General features: G+C 38.8%; 1 protein-coding gene across 1 annotated transcript in view; it reads left to right on the plus strand.

Annotated features, from left to right (window-relative positions):
• The window catches only part of NBAS (NBAS subunit of NRZ tethering complex), a 157,565-nt gene extending 138,266 nt beyond the window's left edge, over positions 1–19,299 (plus strand). Inside the window, 3 exon segments of the mRNA XM_056488728.1 lie at positions 3,278–3,422; positions 9,250–9,378; positions 18,549–19,299. Of these exon segments, the coding sequence (XP_056344703.1) occupies positions 3,278–3,422; positions 9,250–9,378; positions 18,549–18,824 (550 nt within the window). The 3' untranslated portion in view covers positions 18,825–19,299.
• The last annotated feature ends 3,500 nt before the right edge of the window (positions 19,300–22,799 follow it).

Below are 22,799 nucleotides of genomic sequence, written 5' to 3' on the forward strand. Positions count from 1 at the left end.
AATAGTTATTATGGCTCCTAGGCAATTACAAAATCATAACTTCTCTCTTCTCCCCCATTCCATGATTCCATGTTGACACCATTTAGCTATGCTAAGCAGCCTAGGGGTTTATGTGTGTATGTTATATGTGCTCCTGGAAAGCCTTTCTTTAGGATGACTGGGAGTAAAGAACAGGAACTGTTTTGTTAGTGCTATTTTCAACAATCATTTTAAAGCAAGTTGTATTAACAAATTTTTGAGCAGAGAAGAAAACATAAAGTTAAAACTATATGTATTAACAATTTGTTTACTCTTTAATCGTTTTTTTTTCTTCCTTTCCTTCAGAAGAGGGTCATTATCACTTATTGTTTACAGCCAATGTAATGATCCTTACAGGAACTGGGGAATTTAAGTGTGAGTCATGTGAATACTTAGAACTTAGGTTTTCAGTCAGCAGTAAATATCTAATACTTTCAATTTAATATAAAGCTAGACATTTACATTCCATAAAGGTTCAGAAGGAAGGAGAAATAAAAGAACTAAGATTTGAGGGAGTTTTTGGTAGGCTTTTAATTTTTGTAACTTCTATGTTAGTAAGTCCATACTAAATGTTTTTTTGAGTTCTTGTTTTCTAAAACAACAGTTAAAATAATACTTACTATCACAAATATGAGTCTCCTTTTGTCATAATATGCTATTTACTGAGAGAAAACAGAGAGGTAGCTTGGTTGTTTCAGTCAGTACTCAAAGCTGTATACTTATTAAAATTTTATTTTCATACCCTTGTTATGCATGCATGCTCTTCCACCCAGATGGCTCATAGTCAGATGTCATTTTAAACATTTCATAAAGGTGTTTCTTAAAAAAATTATTGACAGTACCTGAAGCTCTGCAGTCCTTTGGAACTTGCTGCCTATATTCAAAAGGCATTTTTTATATTTATTATAAATATTGATAAGGTATTTTGGAACTGAAATAACCCCAGTGTTAGAGACCCAGTACTTGAGTTCACTTTTTTAATCTTAATCCCAGATTTTCCTCTTTTGGCTTTGGGAAAAAAAATTAAGGTATTTCTGCTGTGAGTTTGAAGTAATTGCTTTTTTCATGATGAGAAATAGTTTTTTATTACCACGGTTGAACAAAAATAAAATTCAGGAGAGAAGAAAACTGAATTCTGCCTGTAGGTGTCAGATTTTAGTAACTTAATTTTAGTTTTAATTAGAGATAGCAGATAGTTGTTAATAATGCACAGGAGTATTTGAAATCATTTTAAGGAATTGTGATGAGAAAAGCTTTGTATATGTAAACTATATAATCAGATACTTTACTTAAATAAATTTGCATATGGCAAGTCTTGATGGCCTTGCATCTTTCTGGTTGTTTTTGTGTTTTGTAGTGTGATTTTTTTTTTCCTTTTTCTAATGGAATATACTTAGAGATTTTCTTAATGTGCTCCGGGGGCAGCAGCTATAGAAATGATAATTCATTTTCACTCTATGCCTCTAAGCAAGAAATGGATCACAGAGCAGGAGCTGTCCTTTTATACAGTGGCAAAGATGGAGTTGCAGGGATTTTTTCCTTCTCCTGCCCTTGCTGGGGATTCAGTGCCTCATGTTCTTTTTGTTGAATAATCTGGCATCTTGGGGTTCAACCCATCACATTGAAAGGAGTGGAGAGGAGGAGCTCTGCTGTTCCCAGCCAGACTTCTGACAGCTCTGTGCTCAGTGACTGTGACTGATGGAAAGGCTCAATTAAGTTGTCAGAAGGAAGAACGACAATGACTTCTATTTAATTTGCATTCAAAGTTGCCCACTCCTAGCTCCTCTGTCTGGTTTTCATGTTGGATTGTAATGACAGCTGCATGTGAAGGTGCTTTTACTTGTTTACAGTGTGTACTTCTGAAAGTGGACAGGAGCAGGAAAGAGCTTTTATGTATGAAATAGTAGATACTGGTGGTTGTCCTCTCCAGAGCTGTCAGACACTTGATATGTCAATCCAACAGACTCTCTTAGCAGACTCCATTTACAATTATATTAATGTGTTTCTTTAACAATTGCTGCAAAATAATAACTTTGAAAAGAAGCACTCTGACAGCACTTTACTGCTTCTTGTCACACGTACTAAATGAGGATCTTAATTTTCACTAAATTGTAATACCAAACTGCCATTGTTGGTCCTGCTGTGAGTTGGTTTTTTTTTTCTTGTTTTTGTTCTTTTTAAGCTAAAGTGGAAAGTTTACCATGTCTTTGGGATGCTGATTACTGACCAGAGAAATTGATGTGGTGATTTTTAAAATGCATCTTGTGCCTTCTTAAGTTGATGCACAGATGAACAAAGGCCTAATACAGTCATTATATAAGCTGCAATTGTGCATAATTTTAGCCCACTGTAGGTGGGAATTGAAATGCATCAACTTAATTTACATTAGAAAAATGGCAGTGTAGGTGTATTCCAGTGTTGTGCTTCATGCCATCAGCTAAAAGTGGTCTGTTACCCATTTGTGTCACTACATCCACTCCCAGCCAGTATACCCTAATGAAAGTGCCCAAAGTATCTCCATCTTCTACCAGATAATGACTGTAGGTGAAAAAATGTTGCAACAAAAAAAAAAATCTTCACAGTAAACACTGCCTTTGCCATCCTGCATGATGAAATTTACTTATATCTACTGTCTGCCATCTGTTTATGTCTGACTCTGTAATGGTGACATAGCATGAGGTTCTGTGTGGAATTGAAAAAACATTTTAGATATGTAAAACAAATGTATCTGTATCCATATCTACTAGAAGAATTCAGATGCATGTAATTTCACTTTCTAACCTTTTTATGGACAGGCTGTGGAGAAAAGTTTATATTTTTTTTGTAGTCATTGGATCTGAAAATTACAATGTGAATCTGGCTGTATATTTTCCTCTCAGATGCAAAACACAGATATTTGAGAAACAGAAGCTGCTAGAATGTGATCAAAGCAAACAAAATTAGGAATGCTGGATTCCTGTCACCCCTCCCTCGATACCACTATGCTTGGGAAATCAGCTGGTGTAAAGCCAGAAGTTCCAATTTGTTCAGTCCTTATCTAGTGTATAATACCTCAGGGTTTGTAGTAGGTCATAATTCCAAGTAAAATAAACTTCTTTGTTGCGTTGACAGAGTGATGGCATTATGGTCAGTAACTTGTCTCAAAACTTTCATCTTTCTTTCATGAGGTTGTGCTTTTAAATCACACACGAGAAACAACCTACAGAAAATGTTATATGTATATTTATATTCTATATACCTCTCTTTTTTTACTGGGCAGATCGTGCACAGATGATAATCCCTGGGTGAAACTGGGAACTTTTATGCTGCAGAGGTGCCCACCTGAGGAAAAGGAGAGCACAGGAAATGAAATTTTGAAAATCTGTCGTTCTTTGTATGATACAAAGCACATGCTCCCTGTCAAGGTGAGTTTTGACTTTGGGTATCATGTTTGAGTCCTGTTTCAGGGTCTCAGCTACAAGTAGAATTGCCAAGTCCAATGGAGAGCTAACAGAGGCTGAGAATTGATTTCAGTCTGTCCTGAGAAGAGATGACTGCAGGAGATATCATGTCTTTTAAGTAGTCAAATGAGGAAACAAGGAGAGGAATTAGTCAGTCTCTTCAGACATGCTCAGTTACAGGACAAGAGGCAATAGAGAAATGTTACATCATCCAAAACTCAATGCACCCAGGGAAAACATTTTTCATCTTTGAAGTAGTGAAACATTAAAACAGGTGGATGCCTGGAAGAAACGAGGAGAATCTGTCTTTGTAGGTGTTTAGGACTTGACTGGGTCATGTCACAGGCAGTTTGATATTGTTGGACTTGTTTGAGTTGGAGGCTGGTTGGATTAGCTGATCTTTATACATCTGTTCCAGTATGAATTATTCTTTAATGTATTTGTAGAAAGGCTTTAATAATCTATTATTATTTAAATCAGTGATGCAAAAACTGTTACTTAAATTATCAGTAATTCTCTTACTAATAAATGTATAAAGATTTAGTGATGGACCTCTGAAAAACATGGTGATTGAAAAAAACCTTAATATGTAAGTAATTGCTAAGTAGTAACTATGGTGTTCTAACTTGTCTTCCATAACTATGTATGCATACTTCAATACAAACAACTCTTAAGTATAAAATTATTGAAGTGTTTTGTGTGTAAACACTGTATATTAATAAAGACAGGCTGGAGAATAAACTTCTTAATAAACTTCACACAATTTCAGAGTAGTCATGTGTATTTTTAGTAGACTGATTAATCTCATATAATTATCTTTATGCAGTCACTGTCTGTTATAGAAAACAGCTGATGTTAGGAAGAGAAGCAGAATAAAAACAACACATTCTGTTTAAAATACAGACAGGTGGGTGTGTGGGTTTTTGTTTGTCGTTTGTTTTTTTTTCCTAGTCCAAAACACTGATCTGAGTCAAGTTCAGAAATCTGTGTAAAACATGATTCCAGAAGGTGGCAGTAAGCTGAAATGATAAGTACATTTATTAATTAACTCATCCCACCAAAACTTTGGTGGAAAGCAGGTCTCTGTACCCCTGGGACTGGTATAATTATATATAGCTTTTCTTTGTAAGGTGCTGAAATGATGCATTATAGCTTGTAAACTCACAATCTTAGTGTGCATGGGAGTACTGAACTTTGTCAAAGTAGAATGTTCTACCACACCTTGGTGATCCAGGGAGACAAATCCCTCTGAATGTCACTGTCATACAGCAGTCAGTTCACTAAGAGTTCTGCTCAAGGAGGGTCATGGTTGCATTTCTCTTAGTTAAGTAAACTTTTGCATGATCTCCATGACAAGTCACTGTTTACACAGTTTTGGTATTGGTAGACAGCTTTAGTTGGAGATGCCTTCCTTTGTTTTTTTAATGGTACAGGATGTTGAAAGAGCCCACCATGAAAGTATGACTATACAGGTACAGGTAGGAAGTTACTCTGATCTTCAAGGTTTAAACAACCTTTCTGATGTAAAATGCATTTTTTATGGCTAGCACACTGTGTGGTAACAAGGAGTTGCACTAAAATGTATAATTGTACAGTTACCTACAAACACAGGCTGTATTCCTGGAAGTCACTACTTGGGAAGAGGGGAAATGACATGTATGAATTTAAATAATTTATTTCTATGTATGGTTACAGTATTTAAGTGCTCAAATGACAGATTTGCAGTCATGTGGCTGAATAAGATGAAAATGTGATCACTGACAACCTGTTTAGATGATTTCACATTTCAGCAAATACACTGATTAAGATGACAGATCTGGAATGATGGAATTCTGAAAACTGAAACTAGTTAATTATGAAAAACATTTACCATTCAAATTTTCTTCCATTACAACCTTGCCAAGTTCAAAGGTTGTAATGGAAAACACATGTAGCTTCAAGTCATGTGGCCTAGAAGTTTGGATATATTCATGAAGGATTTAACTCTATTTTTCATTCCATATCCTACTGGTCTGTCTAGTTTTTTAAGCCAAGTACTTTTTAAATGTCTTTTGGATAGTTACATAGCTTTAATCTTTGTATCTATGTATGTGTTTGCTTTGGGGGGCTGTTTTTGTGGGGTTGTTTGTTTGTTTGGGGTTTTAATTTGCATTATTCAGTGGAGAGATACCTCCATTCCTTTTAGTGGAAGAAAGCATTGTTTTATTTGCCTGGAAGACACATGCTTGGATTGTCCAACATCTGCACTGCCTCATAAATCTCCTTAGGAAGGTGTAAATCCTTCTCCCCTGGTAATTGTCAAAAATCTGACTCTTCTGAATACCTCGTGTTGTTCTCTCAGCCTGTTGGTGATGTGTCAGTTAACATGGGAGAATGCTTCTAGTCCCTTATCTGTAATCACCCTGGGGTCCTAGTGGCGATGAGAATAATACAGAATAATACAGCAGACAGTTGGTCTCCTTTTTTTTTTTTTCCAGTTTTTGTGGCTAGTTTTTCCTGGGGTTTATATATGATTGTGTGATTTTGTTCATACACAATTGTGTCTGCTCATTTTCTTCAGATAATGTTGAATTTAAATGCTGCTTTTTTAGCCTCTCCAGATAAAATGCTGTTTGTATTCATTATCCAGTCCTTCAAGCCATCCATGAAAATACTGAGTAGTACTGGACCCAAAACAGACTCCTATGGCATATGGTTTATTTGCCTTCCTGATGGCATGTCACAGTGAACCACTGATAGTTGCATAACTAGATAAAAGATGAAAATTGTCTTACAAAAGGTTAAACTAAATCATGGTAATTCCGATTTTGAATTGGGCCTTCCCTTGACCCTCTCACAAGTAACATCAAACCCCCTCTAAGCAGAGCCTCTCATGGCAGGCAGCAGACACTCAAATGCTTTCAAGTGCTCCCTGCAGAATAAAAACCCACTTGTGATGCTCTGAGAAGTGCTGTGGGAGGTGACTTTCTTCCTGGGCTTGGGTTTTAAATTCCTGTCCAGAGCAGCCCTGCAGTCATTAGTGGCAGTGATACCAGTTGATACTTGTACTATTTGGTCAGTCTTCAGTGTCTGGCAAGCTGTGCAGTCCCTTCCTATGGAAAAAGAAATGAAATTGTTGGAATGTGTATTTCTTCTTCAGAAGAGATTATGGCTTTTTCTGGACTTGGACATGGTAGTTAAGAATGAGTGTGTCTGTTAGACATGCTACCATCAGGCAGAAGATTACTCAACTTGTCCAGCTGGTTTTGAGAGGGAAATGTTACCAAGCATGGCAAAACTGCTATTTTGCTCAAATTATTTTTTGCTCAGAATTTATTCTTCTAAATATAAGTTGCATCTATTGCTGTTAATACACATTTTCAGGAAATGATGTGTAGAGGGAATCCATGACTTTTCACTCTCTAAGCTTGCTGGAATGGCAGGTATGCACCTCAGTATGAATCCAGTGGAACATGAAATTACCAGAAGTTTAATAAGCATATGAATGATTAGACAAAGCTTTATGTATTTATTTAGTCTTCTTATTCCTTGATCCATGCCATAACATTCACAACAAGCATGCCCATAGCACTAAACTGGGAGGAGCTGTTGACTCTGTAAATGATAGGGAGACCCTGCAGAGACCTGGAGAAATCACAGGGATGGGCAATCACCAACTGGATGGAGTTTAACGAGGGAATGTGCCAGGTTTGCACCTGGATGGGCAACCCTGGGTTTACAGACAGACTGGGGATGAGGGGCTGCAGAGCAGTGCCATGAAAGGGACCTGGGGGTCCTGCTCAGGGGCAAGTGGAACATGAGCCAGCAGTGCCCTGGAGCCAGGAGGGCCAGCCCTGTCCTGGGGACATCAGGGACAGCATCACAGCCAGGCAAGGGAGGGATTGTCCTGCTCTGCTCTGCTCTGGGGCAGCCTCACCTCCAGTGCTGGGGCAGTTTTGGGGCCACAATGTAAGAAAGGCTTTAAACTATTGCAGAGTGTCCAAGGGAGGTAACAAAGATGGGGAAGGGCCCTGAGGGGAAGCATGTGAGGAGTGGCTGAGGGCACTTGGTCTGTTCAGCCTGGAGGAGACTGAGGGGAGACCTCACTGCAGCTACAGCTCCATTGGGAGGGGAAGAGAGGGGCAGGCACTGATCTCTGCTCTGTGGGACAGGGACAGGACTGAGGGAATGGCCTGAAGTTGTGCCAGAAGAGATTTAGGCTGGATATTAGGAAAAGGTTCTTTCCCCAGAGCACTGGAACAGGCTGCCCAGGACTGTGGTGACAGCACCAAGATTGACAGAGCTGGAGAAATGTTTGGACAATGCTCTCAGGCACAGGGTGTGACTCTTGGGGATGGAGCTGTGCAGGGCCAGCAGCTGGACTGGATGATCTCTGTGGGTTCCTTCCAGCTCAGCATATTGTGTGATACTTAGCATTGACAGTCAGTAGCAGTGCTGGATAAAAGTTTAAAGTAACAAGTGTGAGTAAGAGAACAAAGCTTACCCTAGTGACTCAGTGCTTAGTGTGATGGAATATATTCTTCTAGGCTGTTTCTCTTTAAGGTGTAAATTTAGAGAAGACTGAGCAAGTACAGCCAGAGAGCTCCCTGTCTCAAGCAGTAGCAGGTGTCTGTGCAGTACAATACATTTGGAGTATTTAATGTCTCCTCATCTTCAAATAATATTTAGACTTTTAGGCTCACAGCTACTGGAACTGTGCTACTAAATGTGTGTATCATCTTGATCATTAAATTGTCACAGTTATTATTAAAGTTCAAAAGACACAAAAAATACATGACTTGCATTCTCTCAGCTTAATATTTAGCTGATGAGCTCCTTTGACAATTGCTCTCAAATTGCTGGAGTGAAACAGAGAGCATCTCCTAAAAGATGGATACCATTTTTAATGTAACTACCATACAATATCCAGAGTCCCTAGTGTAAAGTGCCTTGGAAAATGGGACATCTCTGAACTGGTTGTGACAAGCAACCTGAATTCTCAGAAATGACAGGAAGGGAAAGGAAAATTATAATTGGTTTATAATATAATTTGTTGGTTGAAATACTTTTTGATGTATAAATGAACAAATCACTACAATATTGAGGAAAATAAAACAGCTCACATGTAGGACATGTTTGGTTGTTTAAATAAGGGACAAGATAAAGTTTTGGAAGTGCACAGTAGATTTGTTGATGGATGTCTTTGTTTTTACTTTAGAAGGTATTTTCTGACCAGTTTTGTCTTGAAGTTGTGTGATGCTAAATTTATGCTGTATCATCAAGTATTAGGAAGTTAGATGAATGACAGAAAGTTAATTTGCTAAACTTTAATTGTGTATAAAGTATTGTGTAATATTTTAAAGCTTTTTGCAACAGAAACATTATTGAACTCTTGTATGTACTGTTATTTCCTCTTTATTTTGTTCTGCTTTTCTAAATGCATAATTGAGTTACAGAATTGTCACAGGTGTCTGTCAATGTTTCTTCCTGAGTTTTGCAGTATTTCAGTAAGCACAAATATTACAGAGAGCTGTGATTACTCTGTAATTTTTTCAGTAAAACTCCTGGTTGTAATGGTGATTCAGTACCTGCCTTGTCTTAATCTAAAAAATGTTGCACTTTAACCAGTATTCCACATTTTTAAAATTTGTTCTTTCTGGTTTCCAAGGAGGTGTTTCCAACAGGGAATTCATTGGTTGTGGAAGTGTGGTTTTCATTTTGCATCTGACATAAAATTTTCATAAATTTTGTTGTGAATGTTGATGTTAGTATCTTCAGAGATCACACTGAGAGAATTTACTTTTTATTTCAGTGTATAAAAGAGCTGTGCTTGCTGCTGCTTAACCAGTCCCTCCTGCTGCCATCCCTGAAACTGCTGGTAGAAAGCAGAGACCAAGACCTTCATGCTGTGGCACTGGAGCAGATAACAGCTGTTGCTAAGGTAGGAACAGCTGAATGAACCCCCTTTCAGAGGCTGAGGTAATAAGTTAGGTCTTTTATCTTTGTGTTTTAAGCAGAGACTACTGAGACACTTACCATTATAAAGGTTTTCCACAGCTATTGTGTCCACAGTGAGCAGTAACACAGGGCTGGTAAGAGCTTTTATACTCACTTGAGATGATTAAACCTCATAGCACTTCCTTTAAATTACTTAGTATGCTGTTTTAAGTCAGTGTGGTGGAACAGAAACTATTCTGATATGTGAAGTAGATTGTTACCTCTGTGTTCATATTCCCTCACTTTGGGGTTTTAAAATGATCATAGTATGACTTAACTTGTTTCTGACAAATGTGGCATCAATTTATATGTACTTGGAGAGCTGTTATGTCACTGCTTTTGTTGTGATGGTATGTCCAGGGACTTTGATGCCCTTATAAACAGACTTGATTCCATACTTTCTGTGGAAGAAACATAAATACTGTCTTTTTCTTTGGACAAGAACTGAAAGACATTAATGCATATTTGTCAGTTGCCATATAATATTACATTATTGTCTTTTCCCTGTGTATTTGCTTTTCAGCAAATAAGAAGGAGCACCTAAAAATATGAAAGTTAGTCTCCTAGGCAAAGGCATTATATCATCTTGTGTCTTTTATCTGAAAACTGAGCTGAGTTTAACAATTTTTGAAGCTCTTAACTGAACTTGTGCGTGTACAGCCTGACTTTCTTGGGTTTTATGTTAGCTAAGGTCTGCAATTTAACATTCTACTGCAAAAGAGAAGGAACTAATTGTCTCAGGTCTGTTCATGAAAGAGAATGACTTGCTTCTCTGATTGAAATAACTGCACTGATCATTTTACAGAATTACAGTATTTAGGTAGGAAAGCCTCATCTGTAATATTTCCAAATTCTGCACCATGTCTTAGGGAGATTTTGATTGGTGTATTGTGATACAAAATAATAATCTATGTTATAATTTCCATGTGGTACTTCACAATGGAACTGCCCACATGGAAACAAATGAAACCATGTGTCTTTTCAAATAAATATCCCCCAAACACAAAAGCTTCAAAAATGTGATTTGTAGGAATTCAGACTGAAATTATAACTTCTGTCTAGGATACCCTCTGTTCTAGTTATACTGATTGCCACAAAGTTTTCAGGTTCCTTGGTTGTAACAAAATGTGCAAACCTTATCCCCTACTTTTACACCACTCTCTATTACCTAGGAAAGATATTTTCCATCCTGCTCTTCCCAGAATTCTCCCTTAAGCCTCTCTTCCTCATAAACTGTGTCTTTCTCTCTTATGCATATTGTATTCCAGAAGCTTTCTCTTTTTGCATCCTTTGGAAAGTTTGGGAAATGACCCATCTCCTTTCCAGAACTGATGAAGACTAGCCAGAGAAGCAATGGATCTGGAAGCATAGGCTCCATTTCCTACATTGCTGATTTTCCTTCAAAAGGACTTTGTTACCAAAATGGAAGAAGCACCAGCTTTTTTAACATGTTCTCTATGAAAATTTGAAACAGTAGAATGGAAGGTAGCAGGACATACTATGTGTAACATATATCTCCTTTTAACAGAATTCTAATGCCATTGTTAGCATTGAATTTGGAGTGTTTGCTACTTGAGTTTGGTATCTAAGCTAAGAACACATAGGTGTTCCTGTTCTCCTTCTTTTATACCAATAAACCACAAGTTTTCTAAGTTTTTTACTTTTGCCACCTGCAATTTTGGATTTTATTTCTACAAGATTTTTTGGTAACTTTTAAACAAGATGAAAAGTAAGCACAAATCTGATAATCTGATATATGCATGCACTTTTTCAGCTCTGTATTCTTGTTAGCTTTTTAAAATTGACTTTTTTGTTAACAGATGAAAGCTGCTGTATAAATGACTAATTCTGAAGCTTTTCAGCAAGAATAAGTGTCCAAGTACATTTTCTTTAACTATTTTTAAAGCATAATACTGTGCAGTAGCACTTTCTGAATGGCTACTAATTGTATTGCTTTTTAAACTGGCCATTCCTTTCTAGTGTTCTCCAGCTTTCAGTTTCCTACACTCTAGGCTGATTACATTATATTGGAGTTTTAGGGCCAGGAACCTTATTAGCTTCTTGCTAGTATAAAGCACTTTGTATACCTGTGCAGGCCCAAAATAATACTTTCTTTGGCTTTTTTATACAAGAGGCAGCTTGATAAGCTGTTTCTAATTTTCCTTCTAAATTCAGTATTAATTTGAGCACATAGTTCTGTAAGAGTGCTGAATAACCTAGAATTTTCAAAGCAGTTAGCTTTGGTCTAATGTTTTACTTAAAGTCTGTGAAGATTTAACTGTTGACTTTATTACATCAAGCATAGAGCTTAGCCACTACTTTGAATGTAACAGTGTTAGAAAAGCAGCTAGTACAGAAGAGTGCTGTGCTAAGTGTAAAAGCTTTTCTTATATTGTATAAAAAGTACCTCTTACTCCTTGTTTTATGTGCATCTCTTATGATTACATTATTTGCTCTTGTACTGAAAGTGCATATATTACTTAGCTATGACAATGTTGTTTATTCAGTATGATTTTCTATGCCTACTTTTTGCTTTTTTAAAAAAAAAGTATTCACACTGTTAATGCTTTTTGTTAAATTCTGAATTAATTTTTCACAGGAAGGCCATTTCTGCTTAAACAGGAAACAGACAAATAACATCTGGCAGAGGGGAATCATAGCTATTGATTCCCTGATCCAGTGCTAACACAGCTCACAACATGGCTGCAAGAAAAATACAGCACTTGCTTGCTGATAGGATGTATTAGTTAGCCATTTGTTATATGTTGCTGACAGCTTTATGGATGTTTACAGTTTAGGATGATGCTGAAGTGCTGATACTAGAAATTGTACAGCTTTTGCCTGTAATAAACCAACCGAGTTTTTGTGTAAGCTTTTTTGAAATTGCAGGCCCCTCTTTTTATTGTGTATCTTTTAATGAACTGCCACTTGTCTTTTCTGAGTAACAGATATAACTGTTCTTCCCCTGTATTATGTACTGTGTGAGCAATTTAAAAAATCAGTTTACCTAAATAACTGCCAGTAGAGCCCTTAAAAGTCAGATTGTTTTGAGAGAGATTTCAGTGTTGTCTGTGCACTGGGTTATCTTTCAGAAATAAAAACTGATTTTTATACATCTGAGAGAGCAAGTAAATTTTCTGTTGCTTGTTGGTATCTATAATGTTAAAACAGCTAAGAAGTGGTTTAATATAAGCAGTGCAAATACTTGTTCAATCAATACTTTAATAGAAACTGGAACAGAAAAAATGTTACAGTCTGAAAAAATACCTTGGCTCCATTTGCATGTTAGAATTTCAGTGATGAAGTGCTGAATCTACCTTCATAACATGTTTTACTGAAAAATGTAATATGAAAAATCACAAATCTTTTGTGGAATAATGGAATTTCCAGTGTTCTCCAGTTATGCCATGTATGGCTACTCAGTGGGGCTTAATCTTTAAAAGAAATAGTTAAGTTGTAAGTTAATGGTGATTATGATAAAATACCTTTCTCCAGTTTATTTCCCCAGGATTTTTTATGTCACTGGTTATTTTTCCCCTTATTTATTTGTTCTGTAGATACATACTCCAGGAAGGAATAAAGCAAAAAGCATTTTTATCTCAAATAGTATTGGAGAAGGGAATACTCTGGGTATAACTCTCTGTAACTCAGCAGTTTCAGTTCTTTACTGCTGTTAAGTCACCAGCAGCTCTTACCTTTCATAACTTGTGGATTTTCTAATGCAGAAGTTATGGGTGAAATGTTGCCTGTTGGTAATACCAGAGCATCTGGATGCCTGCACAAGCAATGCTGGTGGGGAATTGGATCATCTAGTTCCAAACCCTGCGTGGGCAGGGACACCTTCCACTTCCACTGAACCAGGCTGCTGAAGGCCTGTCCTGGTCTGGAATACTTCCAGAATTGGGGCAACTTTTCTGGACAGCCTGTTCCACCCTCACAGTGAAGAATTTATTCCTGATATATAATCTAAACCATTTACTAAGAGGGTTGGTTTAGATTGGATATTTCCTCTTGTCCTATCACTCCATGCTCTTGTAAAACATCCCTTTCCAGCTCTCTTGTGCTGAAGGCTGTTGCATGGTCTCTCCCCAGAGACTTTTCTTCTCCAGGATGGAAACCCCAACTCTATCAGCTGGTCTTCATAGGAGAGGTGCTCCAGCCCTCCTGAGATTGTCCAAATGACCTTCTCTTGCCCCATTCCAACAAGTCCATGTCTTTCTGTGCTGGAGAGGCCACACCTGGATGCAGTACTCACAAGTGCTCTCATAAGAGCAAAGGTACCACTTAAATGCCTGCACTTCAGTGCCTGAAATCAGGTATTAGCCAATACCTAAATAGGAGAGCCAAGGGAAAAAAGTCAGTTCTCCTTTATGTAATTATCCCCATTAGATCTTTTACCTGTAGCCATGGACATTGTGTGTGGGCATCATGCTAAATCTACACTGTCAAATTTTGATGAAGGAGAGATGGATATGAAAAATGAAAGCTGCTCCCATTTAAACCTTCCAGATTTTACTCTAGTGAAAAATGTATCACCCTTAGCATGGAGTTCTAGATAGGCATAATGATTTTTCTCTAACATATAGACTGTCATTGTTGTGAGTCATAGTTTATTCACACAATAATGGAGAGTGGTTGGGTGTTAATTTCTGCAGAAGATACCTGCACCTCTGAGACCTGCTTAAACTGCAGCCAGCTGCATTCCATGTCACTGCAACAGTGATTCTGGGATTAGCAGTAGTCTTAGTTTTATGGCCTAGTTAGCATCTTGGGGATAGCAAGGGCTCTGCATCTGCAGGCAGGTCAGAAGTGATTCATTAGTAAGATCTTGACTGAGCTGTCTGCCCAGAAAAAACAGGGTTTTGAAACTGGGATAGTAACGTGGCTGGTTTTTACTTGCTGGGTTTTACTGTCTTACAGATTCAAAAGAGTGATTTTGAAAATGAAAATGTAGTGCATTTAGGAGTTTGTATCTACTGTAGGCTAATATTTTGTATGTATGGCAAGCAAAAATAACTCTGGAGGTTGATTTCCATTAATGGTTTTTAAAATGTTAAATGTTGATGATCAGGATTCTATCTGGAACAGCATCCTGGCTCGAACAGATGGAAGAATTACAAGTCTAGTGAGGAGTAAGAATAGGGCAGATGTACAGAGTCTTTCTCTGAAATACTGCTTTCCATACTTTTGGTTATTTTCAGCTGTATCTGCTAAGTAATTGCCAGTGGTTTTCTTTCATGGTTTTGTGCATTTTCTCCTTAAATTTGTATGAGCTTTTACATCTCACAGTATCATTTGACAGAGAATTCAACAGTGAAAAAAAAAAACCTATATTTTTTTTAATTTTCTCTTAATCTGATCCCACTAGATGATTTGATGCTTCATATGTTTTAACTTTCTTAATGAGATAATGTTTTTATTTAATTCCTTTATAATTTTAGTGATGTTGCTATCTGCCCTATGCCCTCTAAGCTGTCTCTTTTTTAGATTGCAGAGCAAAACCCATAGTTTAGCTGAGCAATTTCCTGCATAAAAACTCACTATGCTCTTTATGGTGTATTTTTTTTTAAAAATCCATACTTTGTGTGTTTGCCTTTATATTGTTTTAGTACTTTTTTTTTTTTACTTTAATGCTTGTTGTTCTGATTTAAATTAATTTTAGATAAAAGTAGTCTTAAGCTACATTTATATTGATTTAATTTTAAAAAATCTTACAGTTCTGTTTAAGCAGAGCTGTTCAGTGTATAAGCTGTCTCAATTAAAGTTTGTAAACATGTATCAATTCATTGACAATCTCTGTAGGTTGTTATTTTTATTTAAACTGATGACTAGAAATGTCTCTCGATGTGCAATTGATACCCAAAAAATTAACATGATCTGGAGCTGTAAAACTGATACACAGTCAGTTGAGCTTTCTTTGCTTCCTATTTTTAAATGCAGTTTTCATTAAACCTGGTGTGTCTGTGTTCTTCCCACACCTGCCAGACTCTGCATAGGCTGGCCAAGGAATGGTGGAACAGACAATGGCCTTGACTGCATGAAATCATTCACAGGGTCTGGTTGCCATCATGTGTCCCCATCCAGTTGCTGGAGACAACTAAATTACAAAAGTTTCCTCTTTCTTACCGGGTCTTCAGACAGCTTGCAAGTCAGAAAATGGGAAATGTTAATCAGTTTGAACCTACTGATCTGCTTGGGCCTAAGGATGAGCTGTGGGGCACAACCCAAGAGCCTTTTTGAGAGCTGTTCTCTTCTGTGTGAAACCACACTGATCCCATTTCTTTGTGAGTGCAGACAGCTTTCTCTGTGTGCTGCATGGGCATCTTCATCCCCATAGTATAGCTCAGATGTTCAATGGTTTTTCTAGGAAAGGTATTCTTTCAGATTTGTCTCTCTCAACTTTGTAGGTTTTTGGTCTGTGAAATCACATTAATCTGTAGCACTTTTCCTTAACTGAATAGTAGCCTAAAAACTTTTAAATTAAATTCCATCTTGCAATTGCTGTCAATCTCACTACTGTAATTACTATTTGCATTTTATGTTCATAAAATCAAACAGTGAAGCCCTGTGTAAAGTTCCATCCTACATACAAGTTAAGAATAGAGCACACAGAGCTTTGAGGTGGTAGAGAATATCCCTTCAGTCTCATTTCAGAAGAGATGGCAGCTGTTTGGATAATGGCTTAGTATGCTGCATGGTGTGCTGCAAGATGCCAAGACTAGAAATTCTGGAATCAGAATTGTGAAGTCTCACCAGGGCCAGCTGTTAACCCAGCACTGCAAAGTCCTCTCTAAACCAAGTCTCATCCCCTTCCCTGGGCTGTTCCAATGCTTGACAACTCTTTCCATAAAGAAATCTTTTCCTAATATCCAATCCAAACCTCCCTGGACACTGGACACAGGATTTGAGGTGTGGCCTCACCAGTGCCAAGTGCAGGGGACAGTCTCTGCCCTGGTCCTGCTGGCCACACTGTGCTGATGCAAGCCAGGATGCCCCTGGTCTCCATGGCCACCTGGGCACACACTGGCTCATGTTCAGCTGTTGACCCATTGTATTTTTAATGATCAGCCTGCCTTCAATAGGAAAGTATTTCAGTAGTTAACTTTTGGCAGTTATTAAATAATTAAGGACTAAGGTTGGATAGCCTAAAGGCTGGACATCCCTGTGGTTCTTAGAACTGTTTTGTAAACTGGACATTCTGCTGTGCTAATTAGATAAAACATGGCTTGATTACAACTGTGAAGTGTCACTGCCAGTCACTCTGTATGCAGTAGTCTAGTCCGGTGTCCTATGTAGCAGCTGAATTGCTTTTCAAGGGTGCTAAATAACTGTTACCATAGGGTGTTTATTAGTTGCTGGTATCCTGGTACCAATCATGCCTGTTATTACATAATTTTTATAGAAACCTAAGCAGAAAGTAACCAGACAATTTTCTTTCTCCTTTTAAACTCGGAGGTTGTTTTGTAAATGTATCATACTTTGATTTAGTTTACTTGTGACTTGGTAAGGTGCAGTAATTGAAAACTAATTATTGTCTAGCCCTCCTTTGGTCCTTTTTCTGTCATAGAAACACAGAATGGTTTGAGTTGGAAAGGACCTTAGAGATCATCTTGTTCCAATCCCCCTGCCATGGATGGTCAGGGACACCTCCCATTAGACCAGGTAGCTCAAAGCCCCTTCCAGCCTGGCCTTGAAACACTCCCAGGGATGGGACACATACAGCTTCTCTGGACAATGTGTGCCAGTGCCTCTGCACCCTCACAGCAAAGAACTTACTGCTAATACCTAATCTAAGCCTGTCCTTTTACAGTTTCATCATCCCTCCTTGTCCTGTCACCCCATGCACCTGTGGAAAGTCCCTCTCCAGCTCTCTTGTAGCCCCTTTTAGGTACTGGAACGTGCTGTGAGATGTCTCTGGGGCCTTCATGTGTCCTGACTCAGCATCTCCCTCTGTCTTCACAGGAGAGGTGCTCCAGCCCTCTGATCATCCTGGTGGCCTCCTCTGCACCCTTTTCAAAATGTTCATGTCTTTATATTGGGGATCTCAGAGCTGAATGCAGCACTCCAGGTTGGGAGAGCAAAGGGACAGAGTCCCCTCCCATGCCCTGCTGCCCACACTGCTTGGGATGCAGCATAGGATATGATTTGTTCTCTGGGATGTGAGAGCACATGGATGTGTCATGTTGAAATTCTTGTCCACCAGCATCCCAAGGGCTTCTCCTCACTGCACTCAATCCATTCTCTGCTCAGCCTGTACTTGGCTTGGGGTTGCACCAACCCAGATGCAGGTCCTTGCACTTGTTGAACTTCATGAAGATTGCTCAGGGTTACCTCTCAAGCTTGTCAAGGTCCCTCTGGGTGGGGCCCCTTCCCTTCTTTGGTTATATGTAGTTGTTCAGTTGTGCTTCATTAAGTGGTAAGTTAGCACTGTATTTCAAAGAACCCAGGAAGGACATACCAAAATTAACTGAAATAGAATTTAAAGTATTCTATAGTGTTATTTGTAAAGCTACAGACAAGATTCTCAAGAGTGTTGTGCTCCTGTATATCAAGTAGCCACATTTTTTGAGGTATCCAAGGTGTCTCAGAGGTAGCAGCTCTGTGTTTCACATCTTTTTAATATGTTATATTCTTTGGAAAATCTCTTCCTTGCTGTGGGTGCTGATTGAGTCTGTGAATGTTGCCTGTCATATTAACATGTGAAATGTAATGTAATATATTAATATAAAGTGACCAAAATTTAATATACTCTGCTCTGACCTTCCTCAGAGTGTCATTCTTGATATGGAGCTAAGTGGTGTGATCTGTGCTGCACTGGGACTGAAAACCTGTGAAAAGTCTATAAAGCTGGTGCTGTAATCCCAGGCTGTTGAACATTCTTATTCCTTAGCTTTGTGCAGGTCAGATATTTATATTAATGTGGTAGACTGTTAAAGACATACCTTTACATATTCTGACATATGCAAAGTGTGTATCCCTGCAGTTCATCCGTGGGGAATGCTCCTCTCACTTTGAAGGTCACACTGTGCAGTCAGAACCATTGTGACATGTTCTGGCTGATGGCTGGATCTGGTAATTAATTTTTAATTACTTTGAACTTCTCTTTCTTTGTAGGTTGATGATTCCACTTGTGATGCTGAAATACTCTCCTTGCTCCTCAATGCCAAGTTGGTGGTGAAGTGCATGTCCACTGCCTTCTGCCCACGCCTTGTTGCCCACCTGCTGGCTAACCAGGCACAGGGAGGCTGGGATGTGCAGGAAGTTGCTCAGCAGCTTAAGGAAGCAGGCTTCAGTGCAGAGGCTGGCTCCCTCCTGATGGCTCATCGAAGGACCCACCCTGCACTCAGGACTTTTACTGCTGCCCTCCAGGCTGCTCAGCACTGGATCTGAAAATGTTGGATTTATGCACTTGTCTGTGTTTTTGCTGGAGATCAAAAGGGAGAAATTGTTGCTCTAGTAAAGCAACAAAGTGAGTTATTACCTACATTTTGTAGAAAACACACAGCACACAGTAAATTCCATATACTTCTGATTGTTAAAAAAAATTATTGGTGCAGACTGTATCATTCTGTTGTATGATTAGCAAAGTATTGAATCTGATCAACCTTTCAGATGGAAGTTAAATGGTTACACTCAATTACATATAAATGAAACATTAGTAAGGTGGCAGGCTATATACAATTTGTTTTAATTTCTGTAAGTAATTACTCTTGTCATAATGTAAAACTAATGTAAAAATATAAAGATATATATGGAGCAAAAAAGTCACAAGAGTGATTTTTGAGAATCTCAAAACCTTAAAATTCAGTATTGTGCAATGTTATCACAGCTTTTGTTTGCAATAAATAAAATATTTTGCATTTTATGTACCATCTCTTCTTTCAGCCTTTTAGACAGATAAATATTTTCTTTCTTCAGCCCCTTTTACTGAAATTCCTGTCTCTCCTTAGTGATGTTTATTCATGAGAACAAGCTAAAGTCTAAGACATATTTTTCTCCCCATTTGGGAAGCCCCATCTCAAATCCTGAACATTTGTTGATGCCTTTTGTGAATATACTTTCAAAGTATTAACTTATATTTTTCCTGAGTTCTAAAAAATTGCATAAATGTGTATATTTGCAGAACCACTGAATATGCTGAGTTGGAAGGGACCCACGAGCATCATCGAGTCCAGCTGGCCCTGCACAGCTCCATGCCCAAGAGTCACACCCTGTGTGTGAGAGCACTGTCCAAACACTTCTTGAGCTCTGTCAGGTGCTGTGACCACTGCCCTGGGGAGCCTGTTCAGTGCCCAAACATCCTCTGGGGGAAAAATCTTTTCCTAATATCCAACCTAAACCTCCTCTGGCACAGCTTCAGGCCATTCCCTCAGTCCTGTCCCTGTCCCACAGAGCAGAGATCAGTGCCTGCCCCTCCTCTTCCCCTCCCAATGGAGCTGTAGCTGCAGTGAGGTCTCCCCTCAGTCTCCTCCAGGCTGAACAGACCAAGTGCCCTCAGCCACTCCTCACATGCTTCCCCTCAGGGCCCTTCCCCATCTTTGTTACCTCCCTTGGACACTCTGCAATAGTTTAAAGCCTTTCTTACATTGTGCACCCAGAACTGCCCCAGCACTGGAGGTGAGGCTGCCCCAGAGCAGAGCAGGACAATCCCTCCCTTGCCTGGCTGTGATGCTGTCCCTGATGTCCCCAGGACAGGGCTGTCCCTCCTGGCTCCAGGGCACTGCTGGCTCATGTTCAACTTGCCCCTGACCAGGACCCCCAGGTCCCTTTCATGGCACTGCTCTGCAGCCCCTCATCCCCAGTCTGTCTGTAAAGCTAGGGTTGCCCCATCCAGGTGCAGAATCCATCTGTTTTCCTTGAACTTCAGATGGTTGGTGATTGCTCATCCCTCTTGATTTGTCAAGGTCTACCTGCCTTCAAGGGAGTCGACAGCTTCTCCCAGTTTTGTATCATTGGTGAACTTGCTCAGAATCCCTCCCAGTCCTTCATCCAGGCCATTTATGAAGATGTTGAATAGCACAGGCTGAGGATGGAGCCCTGTGGAGCCACAATAGTGACAGGTGACCAGTCTGATGTCACCCCATTACTGAAACCCTTTGTGCCCAACCCATGAGCCAGTTGCTCACTCATCCCACAATGAGTTTATCCAGCTGAATGTTGGGCATTTTGTCCAGAAGGATCCTGTAGAGATCTCTCCTGTAGTAGAGACAGTAACAAAAACTTCAGTGAAATCCAAAAATACTGCAATGGTCATCCTTTCATCAACTAGGTGGGTTACCTTGTCATAAAAGGAAATTGGGTTAGATAAGCAGGACTTTGTTCTCATGAAGCCATGCTGGCTGTGAGCAGTGACTGCATTGTATTTTAGATGTTCTCAGGTATCTCCCAGAATAAGCTCCATAATTTTACCAGGCACTGATTCCAAATGCCTTTCTGTCTTGCTAAGACAAAACAATTTTTTTATTGTTTTCAGAGGTTTTTCAGCAAGGGCACTGTCTGTTTATTGCACTGCATTACCTGAAGTGTTTGATGTTTCATGTTTATAGACACTTCATAAAATTAGTCTGTATGTAATAATGTAATAATGTACAGAGACATTATACATTACACAATCCATGGGACATAATACACATTGGAAGCAGTCTCTGGGGTAATGCAATGTAACCTCCTGCTTAAGGCAGGATGCCTGTATGGCTGGAGTAGGTTGCTCCAGCCTACACTCAGTTGTGTCTGGAAAACCTCCAAAAATGACTGTATTGGCTGTTGCCATGCTGAAAAGCTTTTTGTTTGTCCTCTTGGGATCTGCTTTGTTTTGCCAGCTTTTACTGACTGTGAAAATGGCTCAGATGTCACTCTTACTTCCCCCCTTGCACAGGACTTGTAATGAGACTTTTAACAATGCTTTAATTCTTCAGATTATTAACTTACCTTTTGTTTTTGCTAGTCCCAGCTGTCCTTCAGTGTTTATGGAAGGTTACATCATCCATGTATTAGCATGCATTCCAATTTCTATCATTCAGCTATATTGCCTTAATTCTGTTCTCTTATGTTAGCAATCCCAAGAGCCCCAGACTGGTAAAGCAAGTATATTTGAATTGCAAAGAAAAGAAAGGAAAAAATTTAAAAAGGTGGCAGTCAGTAGATGTGGACAAAGAACTTGTACACCTCCAGCAAGAAAATCTTGAGCTATTCTGTAGAAGATATTTCAGTGCTTTACAGTGAAGCATTTTGGTCTGCAGGTTTTGTTCTCAGGTTGGTGAATCCAATGCTAGATTTTCTGACCATTCTCATTCAGGATCATGAGAAGTTTGTGTTTAGTGTCACTCTAAAACTGAGCTTTAGATAAACCTCTAATGAGTGTCACTGATCTCCTCTCCATTTCCTGGTTTGCTGGCATTGCAAATCCATGATAAATGCTTTCCTTGCAGCCTGGATTATTCCTGATTTATTCTGTGTTCAAAACTTTCACCTGTAAGAAAAAGTATTGCTTTAGTATGTATATCCAAAATGATCAGCCTATATTAGTGTATGTTTCAAAGAAAATTTAAGAAAAAAAAAAAGAGAAGAGGCTTACAACAAGGACCTACCTGTACCAATGGCAGCCTTTTAGTATCTTCTGTATTGTAGAATGACATTTAATACTCTGGGATTGAGCAGGATACACTAGCAGGTGCTATTGAGTTGGGTTTGGATTTCAGTTTTTGTTTTCTTTTGTTCTTTTAAAGGTTAAGAAACTCACCTTGGTATTCCTTTTAGCCAGGTTATTGTTATACTGAACACTGAACAGTTCAGTTCTGTCGGTTTACTTGATTTGCAGTTGGGATTTGTTCATTATACAGTATAAGCGGATTTTTTTTTTTTTTAAATGTCAAACAATTCCACGTTCTGGAGATATTTCTGCTCCCAAAAGCAGGTGAATAAAGAATTGTGTCTCCAAGAGCAGTGCTTCCTAGGGCAATTAATCCTCTTTTGTCTGAAAGACACTGATAGCATTCGGATCTTTAAGGAGCTTTTAGCTGCTTGGGAGACAGAGCAAAGCAGCTAAATATATCACCTTTCTTTTGAATAATTAGAACCAGAGATTAGGGAAGAAAGATCATGACTCAGAATTTTTTTTTCTGCTGGAAATAGGAAGTATAGCCAGTGTGACATTGCAATACATGCAGAGTAGACTCTCCTGTTTATCAACAAAACAATGCAATTCAATGAGTAGGGTGGCTGCATAGGATTAGGATATTTTCCTTGTATAATGATAGTTTTTGTGATTTACTGTGTGTGGCATTCTGCATGGTGAGGAGATGCTTTGAGAGTGGCCATCTGGTGCAGAGCATGGCCATCCCCAGCACAGGAAAGACATGGATCTGT

Source organism: Oenanthe melanoleuca, chromosome 3, assembly GCF_029582105.1.
Source record: "Oenanthe melanoleuca isolate GR-GAL-2019-014 chromosome 3, OMel1.0, whole genome shotgun sequence".
NCBI classification, from domain to species: Eukaryota; Metazoa; Chordata; class Aves; order Passeriformes; family Muscicapidae; genus Oenanthe; species Oenanthe melanoleuca.